The 21,513-nt window shown below is 34.1% G+C and overlaps 1 protein-coding gene across 8 annotated transcripts in view; it reads left to right on the forward strand.

The window, feature by feature from the left end:
• LOC130668172 (protein sickie) overlaps positions 1–21,513 on the forward strand; it is a 105,397-nt gene that overhangs the window by 56,776 nt on the left and 27,108 nt on the right. For 7 of the 8 annotated variants that reach the window (XM_057470326.1, XM_057470321.1, XM_057470324.1 and 4 more), the window contains 4 exons: positions 11,004–11,151; positions 11,244–12,750; positions 12,857–13,218; positions 17,964–18,234. In XM_057470326.1, coding sequence (XP_057326309.1) covers positions 11,004–11,151; positions 11,244–12,750; positions 12,857–13,218; positions 17,964–18,234 — 2,288 coding nt within the window. The remainder of the gene's footprint in view (positions 1–11,003; positions 11,152–11,243; positions 12,751–12,856; positions 13,219–17,963; positions 18,235–21,513) is intronic. The other variant, XM_057470322.1, reaches the window with a different exon arrangement.

Here is a 21,513-nt window from a genome sequence, read left to right on the forward strand (position 1 = left end):
AAATATTATACTTTAAGAAAATGCAAAAAAAAAAAAATCGATTTTTTGAAAATTCTGACTACCCCTAACCCCTTAAGTTATATTTTTGTGACTTGTTACCCACTACCCCATAAATTAGATAACTCTCATGGGCACACAAGACACACTCGGTATTTGGTATCTGGTGCGGAACCTCGGATAGCATTCACGCCCTCCTAACATTACACTCCGTGTTCTTCATTTCAAAGAGGGTAAGATGAAATGATTTCACGAGGTGTTTCAGCAGCTGCCTCAGAATATACCCATCAGGAACCCTCTTTACCAAAAAGACTAGTCTTACCCTAAGGAGTCATATTTACTACTCCATGCTTCTTCAATTAAAATAATAATAACAGTAATCATAATCATAATCATAAATACTAATTTATTACATCGATCAATATTTCCATCACAAATTTACAGATTTTAAAAAAATAATTTTCCCGCCGAAAATTCAAATTATTTAAATGCTCAATAAAAATGCAATTATTGGAATTTTTGATCGCAATCAATATTTCCATCACAAATTTACGGATTTTTAAAAAATACTTTTCCCGCCAAAAATTCAAATTATTCAAATGCGCAATAAAAATTCAATTATTGTAATTTTTTGATCGCAATCAACATTTCCATCACAAATTTACGGATTTTAAAAAAATAATTTTCCCGCCAAAAATTCAAATTATTCAAATGCGCAATAAAAATTCAATTATTGTAATTTTTTGATCGCAATCAACATTTCCATCACAAATTTACGGATTTTACAAAAATAATTTTCCCGCCAAAAATTCAAATTATTCAAATGCGCAATAAAAATTCAATTATTGTAATTTTTTGATCGCAATCAACATTTCCATCACAAATTTACGGATTTTACAAAAATAATTTTCCCGCCAAAAATTCAAATTATTCAAATGCGCAATATAAATTCAATTTTTTGATCGCGATCAATATTTCCATCACAAATTAACGGATTTAAAAAAAATAATTTTCCCGCCGAAAATTCAAATTATTTAAATGCGCAATATAAATTCAATTTTTTGATCGCGATCAATATTTCCATCACAAATTAACGGATTTAAAAAAAATAATTTTCCCGCCGAAAATTCAAATTATTTAAATGCTCAATAAAAATGCAATTATTGGAATTTTTGATCGCAATCAATATTTCCATCACAAATTTACGGATTTTTAAAAAATACTTTTCCCGCCAAAAATTCAAATTATTCAAATGCGCAATAAAAATTCAATTATTGTAATTTTTTGATCGCAATCAACATTTCCATCACAAATTTACGGATTTTAAAAAAATAATTTTCCCGCCAAAAATTCAAATTATTCAAATGCGCAATAAAAATTCAATTATTGTAATTTTTTGATCGCAATCAACATTTCCATCACAAATTTACGGATTTTACAAAAATAATTTTCCCGCCAAAAATTCAAATTATTCAAATGCGCAATAAAAATTCAATTATTGTAATTTTTTGATCGCAATCAACATTTCCATCACAAATTTACGGATTTTACAAAAATAATTTTCCCGCCAAAAATTCAAATTATTCAAATGCGCAATATAAATTCAATTTTTTGATCGCGATCAATATTTCCATCACAAATTAACGGATTTAAAAAAAATAATTTTCCCGCCGAAAATTCAAATTATTTAAATGCGCAATATAAATTCAATTTTTTGATCGCGATCAATATTTCCATCACAAATTAACGGATTTAAAAAAAATAATTTTCCCGCCGAAAATTCAAATTATTTAAATGCGCAATAAAAATGTAATTATTATAATTTTTGATCGCTTATGCATTCTAAGAAGCGTAACTATTAAAGTGCAATCGGTTTGGAATCCATCAACTGGTAATTCAAGAAACATTTGCCAAGTAAACGAGGGCTTAAGGCGTTCGTCATCGTGATCACAATATATTTCACTTTACGCTCGTCTCTTTATTCAACTATTTATATTATTTGTTTTATACATTTTTTATTTTCTTAACTTGTGTCTTTACTCGTGTCGCGGGAAAAGAGGAAGGAAAAGAAGATAAACGAAGAGGAAGACAAGTATAAGATAGTGCAGAGGCCAGAGGCAACACGTAAGACCCGCCTTCGGTCTTTAACCTCCGGAACGAGCCGCTGAAGAGTGAGGAGTCAACGTTCCTTTAAACTTTAAGAGTAAAAAAAATATTTTAGAATGTACTTATATGCGTACTGAGAGTACCGAGTGGTATATAAGTACATATATTATTATATTATGCATATCCACAGTCACCGCGCTCGCCAGCTGGATTACGCGGACACGAGGGTTGAGAACCCCTTGCGCGTGTGTGTCCACATTTTTTTTATTTTTATTTTTTTTTACTTTTACACCGCGAGTTAAAAATACCAAGGTCACAGTCGGTATAACAAATTATCTACAGGAATTATAATTTTTTAAATTTACAGGCGTAAATATTCAAAAGTGTCAAAGAAATTTTACATCAATTTTTTTTTATATAAATTTTACATGAAAGGAAAACGGATAGAGAAAAATTATCTTTTAATATATTTAAAAGTATAAAAAATAGCGGAAGTACTTTTACGTCTATAGAAATCCAACCCGAGTAGATGTGAATGTTGGATTTAAAAAAGGGAGGGAAAATATGAATATGAAGAAGTAGAATGTAAAGACCAGTACAGAGTTATGCATTTTTGCTTCAGGTACACCTAGAAACCCGCGGGAGGTTGATACACCCTAGCCCTAGACTTGTTTTCTCGCTTTCTCTGATGACATGAAAACGAGTAGTATGAAGTAAGAGGACCAAAGAAATGTATAGGTAGACGGAAAAATATTAAACAGAGGGCGAAGGCCTCTTTGAACCCTCGCGTTTGCTCTCCTCTTGATACTTTTTTTTTTTACATTTTTATACATTAAATTCAGTGAGTAACTGTCGCTTGTACGGACTTGTCATGTGCGGTTTCCATCCAGACAATAAATTATTTTTCAAATAATAAATAAAATTTTCGTGATAAACGACAATACCCGGCATTTAATGGATATTTGAATAATGTTTTGTGTCAGATTCGGGCCACAAACAGACCAAGAGGAAATAAATTCCATTGAAGGTACAAATTATTTAATAATGACTAATTAATTATTCAATTTGTTAAATTATTAACAACTCCCTTTTATCGACGTCCTTTTCAACTTTTCTGTAAAGCTTTTGTGCTGAAAGACTTTTGTCGAAGCACCGAAAGTTCCCTCGATCTTCTTGGAAAGTTAAAAAAAAATAAACGTCACTTAAAGAAAATAAATCCGGATTCAGCGAAGGTTTAAATTTTCTCGAACTTAAAAAAAAGTTTGTAAAAATAAATTAATTTTGTTTGAGAATGGAAATAAATTATTGGATAATAAACTATTGAATTTACTGTCGGCAAACTTTTAGTGTAGATATTTAACGGCGGGAAAATATTTGAATGACAGATAATTTGTTATGGACAAGTGATTCTTTGTAAGATCTCGTGTGTATGAGCAATATCTGTCTCTGTATATTTAAGTGTAAAGGTATAGCACAAAAAAGGATAATATATATCTATATGCATATATATATATGTATAGAAGCGTGAAAGCTTCCATTTATTTAACGTCGGATACCGACAGCTGTTGCCGACGTGAACTCGCTCTTCTGCTGGAGTTTCCTATCATTCCGCACCCTCTCGCAACCTGTAGAAGTAACGATATATATAATAAAATATACAATATATATGTGTATTGAATAGATATAGACGAGTAGAGAAGACAACTTGGATTGTCTGTCAAGAAAGTAAAGCCGACGGGATGAGATCAATTTCTGGTTGTTTGCTTTTTCCTATTGTGCTTTGAATTGTTATTTGTATGAAAGTGATACAAACGTATTTTAAATTACCATTGTTTATTTTGAATTATCGCAAGTGGAGATTTCGATTTTCTTGCCGTCTTTGTTATTGATAATATTAAGGGATGTTGAGCTACCGAGCATAGAAATCGGGGAATAAAAGGGGATTTTCATTGTCTACTGCAAGAGTATTAACAGTTTAGGTAGCAATAAATTTAAAGAAAACTACCTCGAGTTGTTTTGGATTGTTCTGGGCAAACAAAAGCTTAACTCTGTACACCTGATACCTCATTAGATCCAAATGGATTAAGTTATAGCCACGAATAAATTGTTTATTTTGAAATTTCGAGTTGAATAGATTTTTTCGACGTCCGTTACTTTATTTTTTGCTGCGCAGAAACTCATGTTTAGACGTAAAGTCGATAATCTGAGGTCCAGGGTTCGAATCTCTTTGGGGGCAAAACTTTTTTTTGGTCGCTGGGATGAAAAATTTGATAGTAAAAAATTGACGTGTGTTGTTATGAAAACAAAAAAAATCCTTGGGTAGTTTTTTACCCCAAGATCATATGATAATCGGCTTATATTTAACGAGATACAAGTAAAGTGTGGAATCTTGTTATATGACTAATCCAGAGGGAGACTAATCTACAACTCACATAAGAACATCGCGCCCAGACTTGATTTAGAAGATTTCGGTGCTCGAAAATCGAAATATTGAATTTGTTATTTTGTTAAACATCAGACAGTCTATGAAATAATGAAATAAAAAATGAACTAAAGAGGGTTCTCAAATATGAATCAGCTGGACTAGACCGGGCTCTTAGATATAATCCCCCGAGGGCTAAAAATCCGGGGAGATGCTTTTGTCCAGCCCTTTTACCCCTCGTATGCAACTCGCTAATTCGAATCGACAGTCGCACGTGCATAAACTCCCAGCAGAGCGCCCATTGAAGAAGTGGCCAATTTCGAGATTTCTTTTGGCAACCAAGAAATATTAGACCGTATTCTCATACTAACGGTCCTGTGTGGTCTCGTTACTGCTCAAGTATGTTTAGTCTGGGGTGAAACTTGTTATCCAGTTTACGACCCGAGGCTCATTGAATATTTATGCCAAATACTCAGATGACGTTCTAATGGACACATTTTAGTCTCATTAATCACCATTGGGAATTTAATCCCCACATTCTGAGCGCGGCAATTGATCCTCCATTCACTCTGAGATCACATCTCTATTATTTTTTATTCACCAAAAATAACATACGTCCAAGAATATACCATTGACTAAAAAGAAGGGTACATAGATCAAAGTTAAAGTACATTTGCAACATTACTCCAAGTGTTTTATCGACTGAATCCAGTGATACATGGATCTCTACTTTCCTTCTGAATCCGAAGCTTATCAATTTCCTATGCTCTATTCAATCTTATTGAACGTCAGTCAGTCCCCACATGACGTAATACGTCAAATTTGCTCATCGCAACTTTCCTTATTATACATATACACCAGCACAGTACAGCTAGAGCACTCTGAAGACCCTAAGGTTCCACATGATGGCCGTCATATATATTTTAACAGTTGGTTGTTGGTCTACACAAGAAATTCTTCGAAATATATAATTAGTCACCGACTATCTTTATATCCATATATTTTTTATTGCCTATAATATTTCTGACATTTGAATTTTAACTTCCAACTGAACCTTGAAAAAAGTTTCGGATTATTCGGTTGGAAAATTCGGTGAGAACCGATTTTTTTATATATTTACATAACTATTAACTGTCACAGTTTATTTTTGTGTTTTTCCAGTATTCGAATAAATTTCAGGAGAGTTAAAAATGATCTGCTTATTAATCTTAACTTGGATGCTATTTATTTTTATCTCCTTTATCTCGGTTTAAAATTTTAAAAAATATTCCGTCAGTTACTTTTATAACTCAAATTGATCTACTTTGGACAGCCGTTATATCTTGAATTATCTCCATAAGTTACTCAAATACCAAAAGTACTTTTTCCAATACTTTCTATGGAATATCAAATAATAAAAGTTTTATTTTATTATTTATCAATAACTGTAGAGTATAACCAGCAATTAATAATAAACTTCTGAGCTTGTCATTATCCGAGACCATAATTTTTTTTTATCTGCTATTAAATTTCGGTTTTCAATAAAAAAACCGTAAAAAACATCGAAAAGTTTCGTAATTCAGGGTCATTGTCGTAAATAATTTATGGTTATTAACCACTTAACTCAATCGAAATGTCATCTTAATAAATCGTTAGACTGTCACTAATTTATTTTAATGATGGCTTTGTCAATTGTCATAATCTAAAGGCTCAATTGCCTCAACTCAATGATGACAGAATTGTAATAAAGAAAATGAGAACAAACTTTTAATAAAAATGTCATACTTTAGTTGTATGAACTAGTTTTATTTCATTATTTCTATAAAAAAAAAAAGAATTTCTTGGCGCGAAAAAAAATTTTATTTCTACTTCTTAATGCAAAAAAAGTTTCTTGGGTCAAGTAAATTTTTTTTTGAGACGAGTAAGAATTTTTTTGAGCCATGAAATTTTTATTTTCTGTGTAAATTATTTTTTAAAAATAAAATTAATTATTGACTGACGTAAAAAAAAATTTAATGACAATTAAAAAAAAAAATTTCTTGGCGCAAGAAAAATTTTTCATTTTCAATTGAAAGCAAAAATTTTCTTAAGACTAGAAAAAATTTCTTGCTTCAAAAAAATTTTTATTTCCACTTCTTAATGCAAGAAAAATTTCTTGGGTCAAGTAAATTTTTTCTTGAGCTGAGTAAAAATTTTTTTTTCTGTGTAAATTATATTTTAAAAATAAAACGAATTATTGACTGACGTAAAAAAAAAATTTAATGACAATTAAAAAAAAAATTTCTTGGCGCAAGAAAAATTTTTCATTTTTAATTGAAAGCAAAAATTTTCTTAGGACTAGAAAAAATTTCTTGCCCCTAGAAAATTTTTATTTTCACTTTTTAATGCAAAAAAAAATTCTTGGGTCAAGTAAAATTTTTTTTTGAGCCACAAAAATTTTTTTTCTGTGTAAATTATTTTTAAAAAAATAAAATTAACTATCGACTGACGTAAAAAAAAATTTAATGACAATTTGCCAGAGTAACTTGACAATATGAGGTCTTACAATAAAGTCTATTGATTCAGAGCTATAATTTGACAGCCACTGGACTTAATCGCCTTGGCCTGTCAATCCTTAAATGTATAGCAGACACTCGTGCACATATAAATATATATACTGTACTGTACTGTTTAATACAGACTAAAGAGAACTTACATTACATTCTTAGTTCCCTCTTTTTTCATTAAACTCCATATACATATTAGCTACTTCACTTCTCTCAGTACCATGCTGCACTTATAAGCGATAACTTTGCTCGTAAACGTTCATTAATAACCCCCAGCAACGAGTTGGACGAAGATATTGCTTGCCAGCTGTATGAAAGAGTTAAAGTATCAATAAATTCAAAACGACTGAGAGAGAAGTCTGCTACTGTAAAGAACGAACGCGAGAGAGTATGATGATGAACGTAGGATTTAACGCACAAAGTAATATAAGTGGGGAAAGGATTTGAACGCATTGCAAGCTGGCCACGACGAATCAACTCCACAGTCGGTGAAAGCATTCATTGCCGTATTGATAGTGTATGTCAGCGCGATTTTTTCGCGCTATCAATCAGATTTTTTTTTAAATTCAAAAAATACAAAAATTCGCGCCAATTTACCGAGTGTGATTTATCGAGTTTTTCTTTAAATATGCGTGATTTATGGGAAGAATAGAGCTTAGGTAAAGTGATGATTTAGATTTAGATTAAATTTATAACGAGAAATTAATAATTCAATTACTCCGCCGGTGAATCATCCCTCGTGACAAGAATCGCGCCCTATGCTCAGTCACGTTTTAAAGATTCGTATTTTTTTTATTTCATTTTATTTCGGTACCGTTTACTTTCTTTACTCCCCTTGACATACAAGACATTCCTCGAATTTTATCAACGACATACAGCTCCTTTGTAAAGTGATATCGGCGTGACTCATTTTAAGTATTGAAAAAAAATAGAAAAATAATATAACTCGTGACATATTTATGTGCTGAATAAAAATATATTGAATAATTTTATTGTTAAATTACTTAATAATAAAAAAAAAAAAAAACGATAGTAAGTAAATTGCGTTGAGCCGAAGAAAATGGTATAAAGTGATGAAGCAATGCCAATGTCGTGTCGCGTACTACGTGGCACGCATTTTAATTAATTTTGATGAATTAACAAAAAAAAAAAAAAAACACAATTTCTTAGTATTTTTGTTTATTTGTTCCCGTCAATGTTCTTTGTTTCTTTCTCATTGAGTTATGTCTTAACGCATTGCGGTAATATAATTATCGGGTGTAATTTCCTGGTCATTAATCTCAACAGGCTGGATATATATACAAATATATGTGCACTTATTTTTTAACAAGGATATTTACGATATTTTTATTACGTGTGATTTGCAATCGATTTACTCTCATTACCACGGCTCTATAATTTGCTTCCATAAAAATATTTTACAATCCAATAAATCAAATCACCGTAATTTATATTTTTAACAAACAGAACTCAGTAACAGAACAAATACAGAATAAAGTTTTACGATTTAAATTGAAAGATTTTTTCGTAAATTTTTAGAGAGGAAGCGGTTAACCGGGACATAGGACGTAGGCGAATGAGATTAATCAGTGCAATTCTCTGGAGAGAATATATTATTTACTGCAACAGCACGCTGTTTATTACAATTTATATATTGCAGTAGACTATACGGTGCATTTATAATGCTAAAATAAATATCAGCGGTAAAAAACAGTAGACAAGTACGGCACTTGTTTATTAGGCTTTGTACCAATAAAATAACCAGAGATCAGCTAGAGCACTTTAGTAAGCGGTTTAGCCTACGGGCAGTTACACTCGGACCTAAGTACTCTATGGATACATAATAGACTTTATAAAATGCTATGGATTTAAATATATGCATGTATATTGCACAGTCGGCGACTGTATTTGCTTAATGAGCCGTACAAGTCAATCGTTTTATCAAGTCAATATAAATCCAATGACAGATAAATATTTTCTTGACTTGTCCGGGTCGAAAAATTTTATCTGTTTAATAAAATTGAAATTTTAACGAATTCTTTTCAATTCCCACACGGAAAAATGATATATCCGTATATATTCGGGCAAATCTGAATATATACCGCATATATGCGGCATATATTCCGATTTGCCCGAATATATACTTTTTCCATGTGGGTTTTACTCTATTTTGTATTTAATTAACATGTGAAATTTGATCGGGTTTTTTTCCGTACTAATTTTTTACTCTGAAAAAGTGGGATTGAATAACGATCATGAAGTTAACAGACAGTTACAAATTTTCAGATTTTTTTTTCAACAAATAAATTACAAAAAAAAATAAACTAAAATATACACATGTAGAAAATTTAATAAACTATAAGTGCAATTTTTCAAAATATTTTTTTTTAATAGTCAATCGTTTTTAAAAAAATTCAAAAGCTGTCAGACGTCTGCTAGCTTCAGTATCATAGTAAATACGGGTTTTATTTCAATTCAAATTCACTTCGTTACTCGGAGTTCCGAAGAAAAAAAAATCACTTCGCATATGAAAAGGAGTAAAAAAGGAGTTTTTTCCAACGGAGTGATTTCGGAGTGATCTGAATTTTATTTAAATCCGCATTTACTCCGATTTAGATTTATAATATTAAAATAAACTCTCCTTCGAAGTTCTTCACTCCGAAAATTTTTTACAGTGTAGTAGACTATTTTCAATTTTCAATAATTTTTAGTCTAATTTCGGTCGCCTATAGATAAAAATCCGACTTTTTTCTCAAAATATTTTACTTTCTCTTATTTTTATCCCGACTAAAATCAAATTTTTACACGGAGAGAAATTTTTGATAAAATTTACCCTGCAATTTAGAGTAAACCTGGACCAAAAACAAAACAAATACGAAAAGAATAAAAACTGATTCCTTTGGTTTTATTTTTTACTCTTTTTTACCTAAAAATTACTCAAAATTTGGTTTTTCTGTCTGTTTTTGCTCGTCTTTAAATCAAAAACAGCTCAAAATTTCCATAAAAATTTCAAAACATATCCAGTTTAAATAAGTCTAAGACTAAAATCAGATCAAATTTCGCGACGTGGGTGAGACTTAAGGCCGCTCTTAATATCCAACAATGAAATTTATATTTATATATAATATATATACATATGTTATTATTAATTGCTGATAATTTAAATTAAATATGCAAAGTATGACGCGGAGACATGACGACTGCCAGATGTTTAAACAAAATGAATTTGATGTCCTGCCTTGTATTGAGACTCAAATAATTTTCAGTCTCTCATGACCTTTTGGCCTTAGTTGGATATAGCTCAAGAAAAGTTTATGTGGCTTACATTACATTAGCGTATGGCTACGCCGATGTAGTTCGTAGTGTAAATGTGTTGTGTTATGGGTTTAGTATTCGCGCCATAGCTCCTACGCGATAACTAACCAGTTTCTCAGGCTACACTTACACTATTACTATTACTTTTGCTATTATATGTACATTGTACTATGGAGTGTATTATAATATATGTTATATCCAACTTCAGACCTCGACAATTTATTTTCGACATATATTTATTTTTAAAAACTTGTCTACTGTCTCACGATCTCAGTTCATTATTTTATTCAATATTCATTACACTGATTTATAAATTTTTTTCGGTAATTTTTAATTAAAAAAAAAAAAAAAAAAAAAATTGTGAATTTAAATTGGCCATTAAAATTTAAATATTTTATTTTTTCGAATTTAGTTTTTTTACTTTATTTGGTATGTAGTAATTTTTTTTTAGTGGCCATAAATATTTTAGTTTACGAAAAATGTTTCTTGTTTATTTTAGAAGCAGTAAAAAAATTTTTTAGTTAAAATTATCATAATTAAGTGGGTAAAAAAATAAAAATTTAAAATGAAACTCGAATCTTGATGTAAAACTTGATTAGCTGGTTTCATTTATAATTAATTAATTATTGTAATTACAGGTGGATTAAAACACGGTAATGGTGGGATCGCAAGTGCCAGTAGTTCGCGTAGTACGAGCCCGAGTCAACAGCCACCGCAAGGATTGTCCTTCATTCCACAACCGCGAACGCAAAATACAAACCGACAGCCCACGGCTACGACACCCAGGTAAATACAAACAGTTTTTTAATTACTAATTAAATTACATAAAAAAAAAATATTAATGAACTAATGCAATTTATTTTTTAAATTAAAAACAGCCCGAGAACATCAACAGTTGGTCGACCTAGTGGAGTTCTGAGAGCGCCGCAGTCTTCGCCGTACGCTGCACCACCGGCACCAGCTCCGGTGCAGCAGAACAAGAACTCAGTGTTGGACAAATTCAAATTATTTAATAACAAAGACAAGAACCAGGACAAAGGAAAAACGTCATCGGGAGTGTCCAAGCGTACGTCCAGTTCGTCAGGATTTTCTTCGGCGCGTTCCGAGCACTCGGACAGCTCGACCTCGCTGTGCGACCAGAGCAAGAATTTAGCCGAGTCGCCGAAGACCAAGACCCTCAAGTCTAAACTCCAGTCGAAACAGTCCACCAAGCAGTCGAGTCCCAAGTCGGGGCGAAAAGATCAAACTAAAGCGCAGACTAAAATCGTACGGAAAGGTGCCGAGAAATTAACATATCCGCCTATAGAAGATGCCAAGTCGAGCATTAAGATTGCGAATATCAATGCAAATAAAATTACAGCAGACAAACGCCCGAATAACTTGGAACCGTTGAAGCAACAGCAATTGGGGACGCAGAAATTCAATTCCGCGTTAATCCCGCCGGGGCACCAGAAGCCGACAATACAAGAAACTAAAATAGTTAATAAAGTAGAGCAAAAGTCAATACAGAGGCCGAAAATGGAGCTACCGAGCAAGATAACTGACCCAAAGATACACTCGCCGAGTCTCAAAGTTCCACTTAACGGTTTAAATAAAGATGTGATAACTGGGAAAACATTTACGACATGCAATGGACTGATCAGATCTCCCAGTCTCGGCAGCTCTCCGATCCACGAGAGTTCACTCGACAAGACACTCAGCATGAACCAGGCGAACGCAAACCTAACTGATGACAAAATAATGGAGATACAGAGAATTGATAATAATTTAGACACTGACTTAAGCAACAAAAAGACTGATCTAGAGACTATAGATATTTGTAAACAATCATCAATTGAAAACAATCATATCAGCGACAAGTGCGATGACATGGACATAAATAACGACGAGTCTTCCAATCCAATCACCGCCAAAGTTCATATCAGCGAAAAAACGGGCAGTCCAGTCGGCCACCAAGAAATACTGAGCCCACATAAGTCTGGCAGCAACGTGAGTCCGTTTCCCGGGCCAAATCCACCTGGACAAACAGCTCCGGGTCTCAGCCCGGGCTCGAGTATTCCCAAGCCGATGGCTTTAGTTAAAGGCACGACAAAGCCACCGAAAGAACCGTCTATGCCAACAATACCAGCTGCGATGAAATTAAAAGCGGACTCACTGCATCGTAAACTGGATCCAAACACCGTCGCGATGGTGTCTCCCATGCCAAGCATATCAGACCTCATGTCCGAGAGCTCGCACAGCAACTCCAACAGCACAGGACAGAGTAATTCCAGTGATAGCAGTGTTATCTATCGACCGAGCAGCGAGAGCGGAAGTGAGATTAAAACAATTCCTAACAGGAAAATCGATACCACGTTCGAGCAAATAGAGAAGGTGAGCAAACCGGTAAGTTGAATTTTTTTTTATTACACCCGAGACTACGGGTTGGGTGTCTTGTAGACAGACACTGGTATCTACACAAGCGTAATAACAAACAATATTTACATTGTAGGTGTTATCGGATAGCTGCGGTGGCAATGTAGCAGATGACGACACGGAAATGACTGTGAAACCGATGCAGCCGTTGCTGCGCGGGTACACACCAGGTGCTCGGTGTCTCCAAACACTTCCCAGCCGCACGACTGGTCGTCAGTACACAATCCTGCACTCGTCCTCTCATCACCATGTCGCCCAAGATTATTCCGACATTGACATTGCGTCGGGATACTTGAGCGATGGGGAAATCCTCAGAGGGGGAATGAATATCACCAGTCGTAGTACGGTATCGGATTTATGCGATGGTTATATGTCTGAAGGTGGCGCATCTCTATATTCTCGGAGGATCAATCCGTCTTATGGTCACGATCATGATAGGTAAGCGGATCTTTTGTCATGCTTGATGAGAATCCTACCCAATAATTTATCCTTCCTCAGGCAGTAAAGTCCCGAGATAAAGTTACCTCAATCTCTTGTTATTTTTATTTTTCCTCTTTTGCCGTATCACCAAAAAATTATTTACCCCAGGTCTCACGGTAATTCGATTCAATCCATTACTTTTTATTCAATAAAATCCACCCACGGAAAATCTTTTCATACGAAATCTCTCTACCAAACACTCCACTGACATAAATACAAACAACCAATTGTCTAATTTCCCTTTCATTATTTTATTTTATTTTCAATACCAACTCTCGTTAACTCCTTTCTAAAAATATTCAATTTACCAAGTAACCCATTACTTAAATTTCAAAAAAAAAAAACAAATATCACAATTAATTATCGTGATATTTATAATAAAATGTCTTACTCACGTCTATTGAAATGTCACAGACGTATAATTATGTCGTGTGACATAAATCATCAAACTTCTCCCTTTCTTCCTTTTATTTTTCTTTCCCTTCTTCTTGTTCTCATTCTAATTCTTATTCTTACTCTTATTCTTGTACTTTACTTCAACTTCGTGTCCTCTGGCATTCGTCTCGTGGCCTGGCATAAAATACTGTCTCTTCTATTTAACTCTATACTTTAACACAATGTAGAGCCATTTCGCCACAATACTTACATTACTTTACCCACACCAATAAAATTTACTACAACGTGATACATACTAACGGCCTTTAATTATACAAAATTTCCGATGCTAATTTTGCCACATGTGCAGAAAACTCGGTCTGTAACTCAGCGGTGTTACTGTACAAGTATTTTACACATCCTCTACACTCTGAACCCCACTCAACTTTCTCTACATACAATTCTACGGTACACTAGCGAATTACTCAGGACTGTCGGGCTTCGTTGGCTCGGATTAATTCGATAAAATCAAGTAAACCGAGCGCACATGCACCACACGGTGACGCTTAATTAATTATCAGTTACAAGACCTGGATAAATTCCTCACCGTATCACTCAATTATTTATTTCCTGTTCCTTTATTTTATTTTATTTTGTCATCCTCTATTACTGCGATCTGCATCCCGGCTTAATTCCCCAGAGCCGAGACCTTTCCGCTATTGATCAACGTTGCAATTTTTTTTGTCATCGAGAACTTGCTCCAAGTACCCGAGAAAGTTATACTCAAGTCAATCTTAACTTCAGTGCCCGGAGCATTGTTTTCCCATCGGTTCAAACAAAACCGAAGACTCTTGGGCTGAAATGCTCCTCAGATTGTTCTTAACTCGATCGACCTAAACACGTCGTGTATCATCAATCCGTGTGTGCACGACACAGCTAACGGTAACTCGACTCAGTTTACGGAAATTCAATATACTGGCGGAGCCAGCGATCGTTCCCTTCTCCTAAACCCCTAAGCCAAAAACCCTCGATATCTCGGTTTGGTATTTGGTCCCTGCCTCGATACCCAACATAGAGATTTGAACCCTGCGAGCATTGAACCCCGTGCCCTCAGGCAAATTCAACTAATCGATTCAAAAATAAAAATAAAATTTCAGTCGATAGAGAAATCCAGAGATCAAAGTTGATGCTGTATAGATTTATCATTCATAAATTTTAAGCTCTTGTTATATATATATATATATCTATCTATCTAGTTTACTTTTTATCGTGTGTCGAGTCTATCAAACCCGTTCTTAGTCGTTTGTCGCGATAACAATCGAGAGGAGCCAGAGAAATGGAATATAACTGAGTTCTGCTTTGTCAAGTATCATCTATTGTCCTCAGAATTCTCAATAACTTGGGTTCCCGCTGCCTATTCTACAATTCCTACCTCAACTATAACTATCATTCCTACTCTAACGTTTTACTTTCGGGTTCGCTTGTGTGAAAACGTCTACCAGCTCCCAGTACCAGCAGCAGCGCTATCAGATACTGGCAGACATAGACACAGACATAGACGAAGACACAAAGAAAGACAGATAGACATAGATCGGGACACAAGACGCAGCATGACGTTATACGAATGAGCTGTAGTTTGCCTACTGATAACAGAGTTTATTTATTCCCATCAGTCAGTGTCAGTTTGTCTATGAATTATTTATTATTTTATTCCAGTAACGAGCTATTGTAATATTTTATTTTTTATAAATTATTCATCGCTTTTAAAATCTTATGACAAATAAAAATTTACTTCATTTTTTCCTTATATAAAAAAACCTCTGAAATTTGAGTGTCAGTGGTTTTGGAAAATTAATAATAAAAAAAAAAATTTATGAAAGGATGAAATCGGCAGGTATAAAGTTAAAAGGATATTTATCCTTTTAGTTGACCGAACAAAACGATAGATGACGCCAGAATGAGGATTTTGTATACAAGGGATGATTTAACGGTAGTTTATATTCATTTTTGTACGCTTGCGTGAATGTGAAAATATATATAGGGTTTGAGGACGATCAATGCCACGGGCACTTCCGGTGCTGCGATCTCGCGGCTCAGTCTCGGTAGTTGGGTAGTTGTAGAATGCCGTAGTAGAGCTAGAGCTAGAGGGTGGAGGGGAGGGTAGAGGTAGAGGGTATAGGGTAGAAAAAAATGTAAGACCGAGTTAGGGGTGGTTTTGTGTTGCTGACAGTGGGGGCGCGTCAGGATCAAATAGACTATCAGGGTGGAAGGTTGTGTCTGACAGCCAGACGAGCTCGAGCTTTACTACTACCCATCTTTACTCGTGTTACAATTTCACTTCTACCCTTATTACCGATTTACATTTAATGTAAATTGCCGCTTGCTAATTTAAAGATCTCTGTACTATTGCTCGTGACAACTGAGCGACTTATCAGGTGGTTGTCTGTATCTAGTTTCATGCTTTCACGGTTGTGTTGACACTTTAGTGGCTAGTGATGCTGATAAATTATTAGGCGAGGCATAGTGTGTTTTTAAATTTTAAATTAAAAGTCAAGACGTCAAAGGTATTTTATTTTATTTTATATTACTGTTGTTATTTTAAGGGAAATAAAATTTATCTATGGATTTTTATTTATTTTGACATTAAACCCAGGCTTTGTAAGCTATACTTAAATCGATTGTAAAATAATACACGGGGTAGAGTGTTGGGGCAATGGAAAAGTATCTCAGTTGAATCTACAATAATAAAAATAAAATTTTGTACATTCAAATGTTGGAACAAGAGCTGAGCTTTGGGTGAGACAATGAATCAGTTGATAAATCTGAGAGTCGGTCATTAAAAAGTATGAGTTGATTGCCGGGTGAATAAAATTTTAAATTTCAAATACTTATTATTAGAGGGGGTTAAATACAATCGAGGGAGAGTTATGAATAAAGCACAAAGTCAAAAATATGATTATTTATATAAAAGTTTTGAATTATTTGATTTTAGTAATCGGGTGGGTTTATAAATTATAGTAGTAAAATTTAATTTCTTTGTGAGAGTGTCCCGGAGCGAGAAGAAAGAGACCTGAGAAAGAAAGAAATTATAGTCACCCCAGTGCTCCCCTGGCTTTTGAATTGCTGACAGTGGTAAGTCCAAACATAAAAGCCATCGCCGTTGCAAATTGGCATTACCCAACGCTTCGGGCATTTATATATATTAGCTTTTATGAAAGACATTATAATCATTCAAATCGACATATCAACACCTTGACTTACTCCACGTTAAATTAATCCAATTGTTACTTTTCTTCTATTTCTTGTCTTATGTCCTCTGTTTTTTTTTTTAGCCTGGTAAAAATCTAGATTAATTTATAAAAGTAAAAGACCTAGTACTCGATCAAAGAATTAGTACCCGATCAATGAACTAGTACCCGATCAGTGAGCTAGTACCCAATCCAAGATCTAGTATCTGATCAAAAAATTAGTACACGATCAGAGAATTAGTACCTGATCAGGAAACTAGTACATGAACAGGGAACTAATACCTGATCAAAGACCTAGTATCCGATCAGAAAATTAGTATGATACTGAAGTTAGCTGACGTCTAATAATTTTTGAATTCTTTTTTAAACGACAAATTACAAAAAAAAATTCTTGAAAAAATTGCACCTGCATTTTTTTTAATTTTCTACATGTGCATATTTTTAGTTTTTCTTTTTTTTTAAATTAAATCGTCGAAAACAAAATTTGAAAATTTTTTATTGGCTGCTAATTTCAGTATCATTCAGAGAATTAGTACCTGATCAGGAAACTAGTACATGAACAGGGAACTAATACCTGATCAAAGACCTAGTATCCGATCAGAAATTTCGTATACCATCAGAGAACTAGTGCCCGATCAGGAAACTAGTACTTGAACAGGGAACTAGTACTTGAACAGGGAACTCATACCTGATCAAAGACCTAGTATCCGATCAGAAAATTAGTCTACGATCAGAGAACTAGTACCCGATCAAAGACCTAGTATCTGATTAGAAAATTAATACACGATCAGAGAACTAGTACCTGATCAGGAAACTAGTACATGAACAGAGAACTAATACCTGATCCCTCCATATATTTGTATATGTGTATTTAGTAAATATAGATATTCAAATACACGAGTGATCCGGTACTGGATCTGTTACCTTACTAAAGAAAATGAGAATGTCGGTTGCGAAACTAAAATAAATTAGCAGCGACACGTGGTTGAATGTTAACGAGCTTAAAACATTAATTGGCGAGTGTGTATCTTGTTTGTCATCTGAAAGTGGGTTGTAACTGTTTTATAAATCTAATTCCAGGTACGTGAGCAGCTCGAGACGGGAGTTATCGGGGGTTAAAGAACTTGTGAGCACGAGGAGGGTGCAAAAGAATAGCCGGCATCCGACGTCAAATATAACACGAGATGGATCAACAATCGGGTGTGATGGAGTCGGCGGAATTACAGTCGGACTTTTAGGAGGTTGCAGTGGCGGAAACGACGCCCTGGCCGAGCTCACGATCGAGGACCTGGCAGCTATTCCCTCTGGTAATCACGGTTCTCATCACACGGGGCATCCGTCTCACCATAAGGTTTGTAATCGAGACTGTTTTAATTTTATTTATTTCCTTCAGTTCTTTCTATTTCTATTCATTTTAAGGACCGGCTTTTCACCCATGGATAAAATAAACTCGAGTACATATAAATTTTCTTAAATTACTCGCTTCAGGTCCTTTCATCTACTGATCTAAGTAATTCTACTTTACTAGTTTATTTCTTTCAAGTTTAAACATTTACATAAAATCCATTAGCGTGATTTTATTTATTTTTTTTAAGTACCATAAAAAAAAAAATGAGATTATCGATCAAATCTGCCAGCCCCAGCGTTTCCTGCCGAGAAGACGATTAATTTTATTTTTTCCTCAACAATTTCTCAAACTAATAAATTGAATTAAATAAAACTTGCGGATAAAAAAAGTTTTTAAAGATTAAAGATCGAGTTGATTTCATTTTTAAATCAATCGCCGTAATTATTTTTAAATTACTCAGCAAAAATTAAGAATCCGTTTCAAAAAGTTTAGTTTAAAAACTACTTGGCAAATTGATCTCCAAATTTAATCACCCGTAAGTTCAAATAAATTTTATCAATAGCCATAGAAATTTTTTTTAACTCAATTACTTAGTTCGCAAAATATTTAAACTCATGCGCAACTCGACTCAACATTCGTCCAAACCCAGACTTTATTTAAAAAATGAAAAGTACTCAGAAGATTTTCCAGACAAAAAAAAAATTGTCTCAAGTCGCGCAATTTTTTTTATTTAAATTTCCAATAAAACCGATTGAAGAGAAGTTAAAAATACAAGTACAGGAATATTAGTCTTTATAAATTCGGCTTAAAAGAACATTCGTATTTTTTGTATCGATTTCATCAGCACCCCTCGTTAAGAATGCTTTTAATCCCAAGTAATACCTCCGAGCGATTATTTCCGTTTCACTTCACACACATCATCAAGCCTTACAACAAAAAAAAAACAATAGTAGATTGTCTGTTTGGGTTTATTGTACATCTACATTCTGCCTATCCTCGTTCCCCAACGTCTTTATTCTCTCCACCAGAAATCATGAACCCGTCAGCTGTTAAGTCCCAACAGCTGCGAAAGGGTTCGCCCATTAAAAAAAAAACAGCCACCTACTAAGTAATTATCAGACATAAAATCACCTGCTTTCAAGCTCTAGGCTGGTATATACCGTCTATAGCATCAGCCTATTACTGTGCGACAGAATGTCGAGTACATAAAACATTTCATTGATCGAGTGACATTCAACAATGTATTAAATCCGATTGCTCATTAGCGTCGAAACGCTTCTTGAATCCGTCCGCGTGAATGCGCGAATCAAGATATTATTGTGCGGATCGAATCCTTCCGATCACTCGCAATCGCAGCCTTTCAAACTTTCAAGTCTTATTTTTTTTTTACCATCTTTTTCAACTAACCAGACTCACTTAAAAGTCTTGACGTTTAATTAGTTGGAGTTCTCTTCATCAATATCCTCATTCATTTCACTTCAATATATTTTTCCACCGCTCATTTTATTTTAAAACTAAATTATTTTATTATTATTATTATACTTAAACAACTTGCCAAATACCAGCAGTGTTTGTACAGAGATATGATATTCTCATATGACCCCCTTTTGTATTTCCCCTATTCTTTTTTTTTCTACCCGTGAATTTTACTCCGGAATTCCCGTTCTACCAACTGCCCGTCCATAAATGTTAACATGAATGTCCATCAGATACCCAGTACTTTTATTTCTCTAAACTCTGCCAGATCCAAATTGATCAATAAAAATTTTCTATTTTATCTTCTATTTATTGTACATATTTTTTTACTCGCGTTTTTACCTCAGGGCAAACGGAACAAAAAGTTCCAGTCGTCTAATGGCTAAACAAATTAAACGATTAAATGACCAAACCTTTTTTTCTACACGATTGAGTAAAAGCTTAAACAACTTATGCTCGAGTTAAAACTCGAAGCTCGAGCTTGCGTTACAAAATACCGTGCAGCAGCTCTGCGATTAGTAAAGGTTGAAAGCTCACGGATAGGATAATACATTAGAGCAACATATATACATATATACACCTACATCTCTATATATATATGAGACTAGACCGAGTACTCGTACAAGTAACAAGAGGTAAACTCGTTTAGCACGAACAAGACCAAGATTACCAACAATTCCAAGTTGGGCTCTGAGTTATACAGTCGGGTCACGCCAGGTCATTCAATCGAATCAATATCTCTAATAACAATAATAATAATAATAATAATAATAACTATCAGCATTACAATTGTAACTTTGTCGGGCGAATCTACCCATCGTGGATTTAATTTTACTACAAATTACAATTGTCGCCGACTAATTCGTAATAATCGTGGATTGAAGTTGCGGAAAACATTCGCCCGCTCTACTAGTGCTGGAAAAAAATCCCCCGTGTATCTGCTTATATGCAGAAGGGTAATCCACTTGAGATAATCCTCCCGCTATCACGTCTCTCAGACCCAGTCCTCTACTTCCCTCGGAATTTTTTTCTTTTTCTCGTACCCTCGAGCTCGACTGGGGACGAATCAAAAATATTTGTACATGTAATTTAATTACGCTAAGTACCTTATGAATTTATTCAATTTATTTATTGATTACTTTGTTAACAATGAATTTTTTTCGAGGATGTCGAGAGTTTAATTACTCTTTTTCTGTCTGGGTACTTCATTTTATATTTTTACCTCTTTGTTATTTTTTATTCAAGTATCGAGTCATTCAGTGCACTGGAGACTGGGACTGGACGGGCCTATTTATTGGTATCGCTGTGATATTGTTGTTGTTGTTGTTGTTGTTGATGTTGTTGTTGTCGTATAGAATTGAAGTAGACGTCAGTGGGGGCGTAGGACCGGTGAGCAATGAATCGTCGACCCTCGCAGTTGACGGTTAACGTTCGTGCGGTTCATACGTGTGCGACAACTAAACCTAAAATACAATATATGTAGTGTAATATACTACATACATTTACGTGAGGGTTCAAATACGATACAATACATTGAGGAAGAGGGTTAGTCTATACCTTTTTTCGGCTTAGTTTTAGTCGAAAAAAAATAATATAAATAATGGACGTACTTCAATCAACTCATGTCTGATTTATTATTTAGTGAGTGAGTGAGTAGAAATTTTTTCTCGGGTTTTAAAGTAACAGTGGGGTGGGCAAGAGATAAAAGTTAGGAAATTAAACTGGCGGGTATAAGTAATAGGAAAAACTCAAAGAGCAAACGGTCATTGACCTCAACTTCCGTATTTTCTTTATAAACTCCACACT

This window comes from Microplitis mediator, chromosome 5, assembly GCF_029852145.1.
Source record: "Microplitis mediator isolate UGA2020A chromosome 5, iyMicMedi2.1, whole genome shotgun sequence".
NCBI classification, from domain to species: domain Eukaryota; kingdom Metazoa; phylum Arthropoda; class Insecta; order Hymenoptera; family Braconidae; genus Microplitis; species Microplitis mediator.